The sequence below is a fragment of the Amphiura filiformis genome, chromosome 20 (genome assembly GCF_039555335.1).
Source record: "Amphiura filiformis chromosome 20, Afil_fr2py, whole genome shotgun sequence".
NCBI classification, from domain to species: domain Eukaryota; kingdom Metazoa; phylum Echinodermata; class Ophiuroidea; order Amphilepidida; family Amphiuridae; genus Amphiura; species Amphiura filiformis.
The window spans coordinates 16,040,941-16,050,417 of NC_092647.1; the positions used below are offsets into that span (position 1 = coordinate 16,040,941).

General features: G+C 35.9%; 1 protein-coding gene across 1 annotated transcript; it reads left to right on the forward strand.

The window, feature by feature from the left end:
• The first annotated feature begins 3,443 nt into the window (after positions 1-3,443).
• LOC140142155 (macrophage mannose receptor 1-like) lies at positions 3,444-8,240 on the forward strand. Its single transcript, XM_072164121.1, has 9 exons — positions 3,444-3,510; positions 4,295-4,470; positions 5,176-5,246; positions 5,839-5,936; positions 6,146-6,418; positions 6,621-6,772; positions 6,921-7,020; positions 7,435-7,688; positions 8,061-8,240. The coding sequence occupies exons 1-9, from the start codon at positions 3,444-3,446 to the stop codon at positions 8,238-8,240; spliced, it is 1,371 nt and encodes a 456-aa protein (XP_072020222.1).
• Positions 8,241-9,477: the final 1,237 nt, after the last annotated feature.

The window sequence follows — 9,477 nt, forward strand, 5'->3', positions numbered from 1 at the left end:
GGTGGTGAGTAGTTTTTAAAATCGCAGTTGTCAAATAGGAGTCATATATAGTTGTTGTTCTTGTTGTTTTGTTGCTTTTGGCGTAGCTATTTTGTGCACGGAAGTTATTAATTGTTGAGCCCAAAAACTTTTTGCCAGAGCCCTCAAGCGTGTAGGTGCATTAGGGTTATTAAGCAGTGGACACCCCAGTTGTCATATCATCTGTGGTCATAAACTAATTCAGGCTTTCTAAATAGAGCTTTTGCTGATTCAATTGGATATAGGGTACACTTGTTTTGGTGTTCTAAAAGCACTCAAACATCCACTTTCAAGTGGTAAAGGTCCACTTTGTATGATGCAATTTTGTATAAATGAAGGCATTAAGTTTGCAGTAGCTTGTCACAATTGTTGTAAATTGAATTAAAAAGAAAAGTGATTTTGCCAAAAACTGGGCGGGTGAAACTTTAAGAGTATTGAAAAAAAATTGATTATGTGTACACTTTCAAACTTGAGTGCCATTTGCATGCACAATTTTAATTTTTCTTTTAATTTGAATAAGATGACCTGACCTTATTGTGTGTCATTCAAATAATTTCCACTTCAGGTTTTGAGTGGACCGATGGTTCACCAGTGGATCACACTAATTGGGGCCCAGGTGAACCCAATGATGTAGGGAGTGGAGAGGATTGTGTGGAGATGTTTTTTGGTGATCGAGGCTGGAATGATATGGATTGTAATTACTATAGAAGCTGGGTCTGCAAAATAGCAAAAGGTAAACAGAGAATGCAGTTACTTAAAGCCATATTCTAACATTTGCTGAGGAAGACGCCCTCACTGCATTTTTAAAATTCCTTTTTACACGATTAAATTGTACTTTATTAAACCAATATACCCTGCAAAAATCAAGACTCTAGGTGCTGTAGTTTTGTCAAAATCCGTGATTTTGAATAAAACGCCGGAACCGGCGCTTTATTATTACGATGGAATTATTAGTCGAACGCATACACGATGTTCATAACACACAGTACGTACACGGCGCGCGGTACGGTGATACACACAAAAAGGGTCGTACCACCACAGCATGTGCGCTGGTAGTAAATTCCAATTTTCTTTGCTTTGTCGTAGCTGTTCGGCTCAAAAATAAAAGAGGATATATCTGACAGTAAAAGCTAACATTTTATAGCAAAGAAATGCTGATCTATTTTGTTTGAAAATATTATAATATGGCTTTAATGTGTATACCGTACTGTGCCTAATATACGCCCGAGGCATGAAACTTTTCATTAGGAGGTGTTTATCATTTATGAATTTCATTGAAAAAAGGTTAAAAATCACGCGAAAACCACGAAGTGCAACTCACTTCTGGTTCGATTCCAGAGTCAAACACAAGATGGCGGCGGTCACTCAAATAGCGTAAATTATTCATAAATATATACCACAAAAGTACATCTATAAGTACGTTGTTATGCAAGAATTTGATTTACTTAGTGAAATTCTACTATAATTTGGCAATGAACTGGATGGAAATTTAAGGGATTGGATATCAACCGGGATATCAACATTTGGCCAATATTTTATTAGGGGCTTGGAAGCACATCAGACACACCAAATTGCATACTGAATACGAGGAATGTCCTGATGATATCAAGTAATTTTGATTTTTTTAAAATTAGTGATATATCACAATTTCTCTGGCAAATTATTAAAAATTCACAATTGTTATATTTTTGATATTTAACAGTCCTCAAAGTAAAATTTATAAATCTATTGATATGTACTTACAGTGTATATAGCTGGGAAGAACAGCCATCCATCATTTGAAAATTTCGTATTGAAAATATACATTTTTTTCCTCAAAAGACCTGTATTTTTTTAGGTCTTTTAGGGGGAAAATATATGTTATAGTATATTGACTATATTATTATGTAAAAGTATAATATATAACCAAGGACCTTACCTTGCATACCCGAAGCTGAGCTCCAAACCTTTGAGCCACTTGACATTATACTATCCAACAGAGGCCGGACTTAACACTGGTGAACATGAAATGACTATCATCAGGCACTGAACATGGTCTTCTTTGCAATACACTGGTATAGCAGGATCTGTGGACGTCCTAGGTTGAAGGGTGTCCTGGGTTGTGATGTCATTTTTCCGGGGTACTGGTACATACTTATTTGGAGATCTTTACAAAAGCACCCTGACACACAAAATGCACTTTGAAACTGTTTGTTATCTTAAAAGGGCATTTCGTAATCCACAGCATCATCCCCTCACTTTTCTCAAAAAAGTTTTTATACCACTGGAAACCTCTGGCTACATAACGTTTATGTACAAAAAAAGTTCTTGCAAATTAATTCGCTTAGCAAAATTATCGTGAAATTTGAATTACGTTCTGATACACCAGAATGAAATTACTTACAACACATTGTCTTTAGAGCATAATCATGCATAACTCGCAAACGCAAAATCGGAATCGGCCATAGAGGATGCTAGGATCACGAAATACTCCTGTAAATCTGGCAGCTTTTCACCTTTTTGTATTTTTTCAATAGGTGTTGTACCCTACACCACTCCGGCTCCACCTACTCCTTCTCCTTGTAAGTATACAATACAATTATTACACTCTTAGCTGGGAGGTAAAATTGGCTGTTAGTAAGTATACATTACAATTATTACACTCTTAGCTGGGAGGTGAAACAGGTTGTTAGTAAGTATACAATACAATTATTACACTCTTAGCTGGGAGGTGAAATTGGCTGTTAGTAAGTATACAATACAATTATTACACTCTTAGCTGGGAGGTGAAACAGGTTGTTAGTAAGTATACAGTACAATTATTACACTCTTAGCTGGGAGGTGAAACAGGTTGTTAGTAAGTATACAGTACAATTATTACACTCTTAGCTGGGAGGTGAAACAGGTTGTTAGTAAGTATACAGTACAATTATTACACTCTTAGCTGGGAGGTGAAACAGGTTGTTAGTAAGTATACATTACAATTATTACACTCTTAGTTGGGATGTGAAATTGGCTGTTAGTAAGTATACAATACAATTATTACACTCTTAGTTGGGAGGTGAAACAGGTTGTTAGTAAGTATACAGTACAATTATTACACTCTTAGCTGGGAGGTGAAACAGGTTGTTAGTAAGTATACATTACAATTATTACACTCTTAGTTGGGATGTGAAATTGGCTGTTAGTAAGTATACAATACAATTATTACACTCTTAGCTGGGAGATGAAACAGGTTGTTAGTAAGTATACAGTACAATTATTACACTCTTAGCTGGGAGGTGAAACAGGTTGTTAGTAAGTATACAGTACAATTATTACACTCTTAGCTGGGAGATGAAACAGGTTGTTAGTAAGTATACAATACAATTATTACACTCTTAGCTGGGAGGTGAAACAGGTTGTTAGTAAGTATACAGTACAATTATTACACTCTTAGTTGGGAGATGAAACAGGTTGTAAGTATACAGTACAATTATTACACTCTTAGCTGGGAGGTGAAACAGGTTGTTAGTAAGTATACATTACAATTATTACACTCTTAGTTGGGATGTGAAATTGGCTGTTAGTAAGTATACAGTACAATTATTACAATTATTACACTCTTAGCTGGGAGGTGAAATAGGTTGTTAGTAAGTATGCAATACTATTACCAGGTACTATTATTACACTCTTAACTGGGAGGTGAAGTTGGCTGTTAGTACGTATATGATATAATTATTACACTCTAGACTAGAGGGCGGGTTAGTGTAGTGGTCTTCTCACTCGCTTCTCACCACTGTGGCCCGGGTTCAATTCCCCGCGGCGCCACATGTGAGTTTGGTTGCCGATCCATGCTCGTCCTCGCAGGTTTTTCTCCGGGTGCTCCGGTTTTCCTCCTGCATCTAAAATCGGACCTCTTCCCATATCCCTGTCCCGTCATATCCAGATGGCGTCCCTTAAATTTAGTAGCCTCTGAGCACTATTGGGATTAGCCTGGCTTCGGCCGAATGTTATAAATAAAATAATAAAATAAATAAATAAATAAATAAATAAATAAATAAATAAATAAATAAATAAATAAATAAATAAATAAATAAATAAAAAAATAAAAAATTGGCTGTTAGTAAAGATACGACACAAATATACATTCTTATCTGGGAGGTTAAATGGCCTGTTAGCATTGGTTAGCCCCCGGGTTTCTATTGAGCATGATAACCGGTATTACACCAAACCAAACTACATCACTCATCAACCTTTGCCCAGTAGAAACCTGGAGTTTGTGCTTACCTGATTATGTCTTTGCCGTGTATTTCAGATCCTCCATGTCCTTCTAACTCTGAATGGATGTTGCGTGGAGACTACTGCTATTATTACAGTGCAGAGATTGATGATAGAAGAGGCTGGGTGGAGGCTAACAGTTACTGTATGGATAATGGAGGCTTTCTAACATCAGTCCATGCAGATGGAGAGAATGACTTCCTGACAGATATTGTAAGCCGTTATGTATGAAAATGTGTATTAAAAAGGTGTCTGTACGCACAGAAACATCCAACATTAAATTAGGGATTCAATCATGTTTCACCGTTGTTCATACAGTGGATAGTGCATTCAACACCCTGCATCAAGTAAGGACAACACTGTACCTCAAATATGCTGTTGCCAATGTGTGATAGTTTACTGCACACTATGTTTGAATTAGAAAAGATTTGCAATCAGCTGCTGAAAAGTGCTATTGATAATTTGTAAGTTCAATCTTTTTACATCAATTAATTTTAAAGTTACCCAAACTTTTATTTCACATTTCTTGAAAACTTTTATACCGTGTTTAAAATTACCCAAACTTTTATTTCAGAATACACATTTCTTGAACGCTTTTATACCGTGTTTAAAATTACCCAAACTTTTATTTCAGAATGCACATTTCTTGAAAACTTTTATACCGTGTTTAAAATTACCCAAACTTTTATTTCAGAATGCACATTTCTTGAACACTTTTATACCGTGTTTAAAATTACCCAAACTTTTATTTCAGAATACACATTTCTTGAACGCTTTTATACCGTGTTTAAAATTACCCAAACTTTTATTTCAGAATACACATTTCTTGAACACTTTTATACCGTGTTTAAAGTTACCTAAACTTTTATTTCTGAATGCACATTTCTTGAACACTTTAAATTGTGTTTTTGTTTGCAGACTATAAGAAAGTATGACTACCATTCGCATTGGATTGGTCTAAGAACATATGCTGCAAATGGGAAATATTCGTGAGTAGATAACTGAAACGTAATACAAAGAAATTTTCATAATTTTGTTGTTTTAAGTACCATATTTTATTTCCATGTAACTTCTATAAGTAGATAATAAGAGAGAAAATATCAAGTATTACCTCATCAGTTCTTAGAAGGATTTTAATTCTATACATTGAATGAAAAATACAGATATTTAAAAAGAAAGGAAAAGAAAGAAAGAAATAGAACATAAGAGAGGAACTGAAGGGAGGAGAGAGGCACTTTGAGGAGAGGAGTGGAGGAATGAATCAACAACATTTGAGAGAAAAAAAAGTCACCAATTTACCTTGTGTAAATATGTTTTCCTCACTTTTAGACAAAAAAGACAAATACCAAGTATTGGCTCATCAGTTCTTAGAATTTCTTAGGATTTTAATATTATGCATTGAATGAGATATACAGATATTTACCCCCAGATGTGGGGAAGGTGATGATTTTAGTAAATTTTAAAAATATCTCCAAATCACAAAATTTGGGGTGGTCGGGCCCCTTAAAACATGTTTTTCCATCGCCTAAAGGTGATCTTACATAATGTGTTTAATATATTTACTCCCTTGCTTTGTTTTAGATGGTCTGATGGAACACCTTTAGACTACATCAACTGGTCATCAGGGGAACCAAATGATTTTAATGGAGAAGAAGAGTGTGCAGAATTCTATGTCTATAGTAAGTTATGTGTTCAATAGATGATAACTGTTTGTGTTGTGATTTGTTTGCCTTTGTGTTGAAATGATTTTAATTTTACCAGTATAAGAGTAGCAAGTGAATAGGTTAAAAGAGAGTGAAAGAAAGAAAGAAAACTTGAATCAACAACATTTTGGAGAAAAAAGTCACCAATTTACCTTGTGTAAATATCTTTCCCTTTTGATTTTCAGCACCAGCAGTACCAGGCTCATGGAATGACCTGAACTGTGGAGACAAGATTCCATTTATATGCAAGAAAGCTAATGGTAACATTGCCCCTATCACCTATCCCCCTACTCCCACTCCTGTAGGTAATTGTCCCACAGGAGCCTTTAAATTTGACAATCGTTGTTATCAGTTCTTTGGGGAGGATACCGCAGATCGTGTTGGCTGGCATGATGCAAGAACACAATGCGAGTCATTGGGAATGCAGCTAGCTACTCTACATAGTCAACAAGTACAATGTAAGTATGTTTGTTTGCTTATTTATTTAAGCAATCTAGAAATATGATAATGGTAGCATTTTGTTGGTTATTTCTCTGAAATTTGCTCTCTATTACAGCCTCTTGTGCCCTAGGTTAAAGGTGCATTATGTTATTCTTTGGAAGTGTATAATTACTTCAGTGTATATTTTATAGTAAATAAATCTGTTCTTTTCCTAATTAGCTTTCTTGACCACCCAGCTAAAGACTGTCACATACCGTATGTGGATTGGACTCAGTGATGTTACCACTACTGGTCAGTTCCGATGGGCTGATGGAACAGCTGTAGATTTCACCAACTGGAATAATGGGGAACCTAACGAAGCAGGTGGTGAGGTAAGTGTGCATGACTAGTAAGTTGGAGGTCCTGGGTTTAATATCTTAGCAGTCACTCAAGAGTTGCTGACATTACCTTCATAGTTCCAATAGTATACGTTTGGAGACTCAAAGACCAACCCCACACAAACCATGTTATTTTCTGCAGGAAGACTGTGTAGAAATGTTAAACAACAAAGATGATGTTGGTGAATGGAATGACAATGCATGTGGGAAATTGAATGGATTTGTTTGTCAGAGGAACCCAGGTAGGAACAAATACAACTAATGCGTAGCATCATAAGGGGACAAAAAGTAAAAAGACTTGTACGTGTCATCTGAATCAGGCTCACTGACTCATGCTTCTTGGCACTGTGTTTGTGAGGTTGCCAGGTGATGACAAGGCTCCGCTGTGTGAATATACAAGATATTGTAAACCTAAACAAGACATAATCTGATCCACCCAGGCCAAAGTCAGAGAATTTTGAAATTAAAATATAAGCAAAACAAAACAATAGAATGCATAAACAAAGTTGCCCCTATTGCATGCTATACCTTATTCACCCATTTTGTACAAATGGTTTGTATAGCTCAATGTGTAAGTTTGTTCATCCCAATCAAGTCAGACTTACTCTATTATTGCAATTGTCAGTCTCAAACATAATTTCCACTGCCTCATACAGATCTAAGTCTACCTGACCCAGGTGATCTTCCCAACAGCTGCACAAAGACAAACTATGTCCAGTACTATGATAGTTGCTTCCGAGTCATTACATCACAGTCGTCAGGAATGTCTTTCCAAGATGCACAGAGTGCATGTAAGTCGGATGGCACAGATTTGGCTAGTATTATAGACAGTTATGAACAAGCTTTTGTGGAGACTCGACTACACATCATGGGAGATAATCCACTGTGGATAGGATTGGTGGATGATAAGGTGAGCTTGATTAATGACTGGATTGCATGATTATTTGCAATATTAACACATAAGCACTAGCAGTAGCATAGCTGGGAATTTTGTCAGCGAATCAATTTCCCCCATCAGGGATGCAGCTCCAAAACACATGTAGGACCATAATCAGCCATCCAACATTATAAATACAACATTGTTTCCAAGTTCAGGATGTAGGGCAAATATCTTATTGGTCTGGCTATGAGATTTAAAATATTATTATATTGGGCTCGACTATGTCTTGCCCAATATTTTTAACTGGTAACTCTGCCAATAAAATTAATATGGGCTCAATGGATCCAATGTTATATCAGTATTGGTGTGAAATAAAAAAATTATTTTGTTTTGACCTTTCAGGTTGCAGGGGAGTACAGTTGGGTGGATGGTTGGCCTGTATGGTATACAAACTGGGGTCAAAGTGAACCAAGTAGAGGACCAGGTGAGGGCTGCGTGGCTGTGGAATTCGACGGGTCGTGGGATGACACAGACTGCAGCAGGAAACTGATGCCTCTCTGCAAATATTCCACCGGTAAGTGAGAAATTCATGTTTGTAAAATTTCCATAAAAAGTAGATTTTTATTTTTTGTTCACAGAATATGTGACTGGACGCGGCGAATCAGCCGTAAAGTCGGCCCGATCAATTTTATTTTATTTCGTGTTTAGAAAATATATACCATAAGCTTTAAAATGGTATATCATTTGACTTCAAACGATATCCAAAATCGGGGTTATGATTTGTTGAACTCTGTTCCTTCGACAAAATTGTATTTTTTGTCGGTTCTACATGTGTCTCTTTTTCTACATTTCTATTAATAAATACCCAACAGTCATAATTGGCGGTCATTTCAAATCATCCCCAAGTCAACGAGGTTCAGAAATATCCTCTCATTGTTCATTGTTGATTATACATACCTAGACAAAATACAATGATTTAATTGTTAGCTACCACTTGAACAGGATTTAGCAAACAAAGACAAGAACTATTCTATAGAAATAGGTAGAAGCTTATTATCCTCTTCAGCAGTAGTTTTATTGATTGATTTAAACAGCGTTTGATAAGATACTTGTCGCAACGAATTGATACACCTATGAATACGACCTTCACATACATTTTACACTTTAACTCAGAATACAATTGAATACATGAATACAAAACCCACCCAAGTCCATGTGAAGTGATTTTGAGAGAAAAACCTGTGTATCATTTTAATTCCTTAAGTTAGATTTACCTGGTCAATATGGTAAGTTTTACGTGCAAATGAGTGGATTAAACTGTATAAAGTATGACGATTAGCATTTCAGGGACTTTGTAGGGTTCATTTTAAATTTTGGACTTGGGTGGTTTTTGAATCATATACAAAGACAACAACGTTGGAATGAGATATTACAATGAGATAATACAAAATAAAGCACTCAGGTATGTATAATGTTGATAAGCATTCTGCCATGTAATATAAACCACACACGTTCCTTTATTAAACCCATTTTTTTCTTCAAAAGTCACTCTCCAGCAATAAATGTGTTACAAGTGCACTTTTATACATACTGGATTTCAATCAATGTATTACAAGACTCAAATCACAGAATTGGGTGGTTCTTTCATACATGCTATTTCTCACATGCTCAATAGACACAGATGATGAATTTGAGTTGTTCTTTCATACATATGACAGGCCTATGTATAGCAACAATTTCCCATGCTTAACTCAATTTGGCCAACGTATGGACTTGGGTGGGTTTTGTATTCATATATTCAATTTGCCGAGTTTACGGC

What these genes read in the sequence shown, in the direction of transcription:
- LOC140142155 (XM_072164121.1), top strand. Translation starts at nt 3,444, where the DNA reads ATGAAACAGGTTGTAAGTATACAGTACAATTATTACACTCTTAGCTGG. An exon ending in GGAGGTGAAACAGGTTGTTA is followed by an intron (nt 3,511 to 4,294) that starts GTAAGTATACAT and finishes CGTGTATTTCAG; the next exon opens with ATCCTCCATGTCCTTCTAAC. An exon ending in ATGACTTCCTGACAGATATT is followed by an intron (nt 4,471 to 5,175) that starts GTAAGCCGTTAT and finishes TTTTGTTTGCAG; the next exon opens with ACTATAAGAAAGTATGACTA.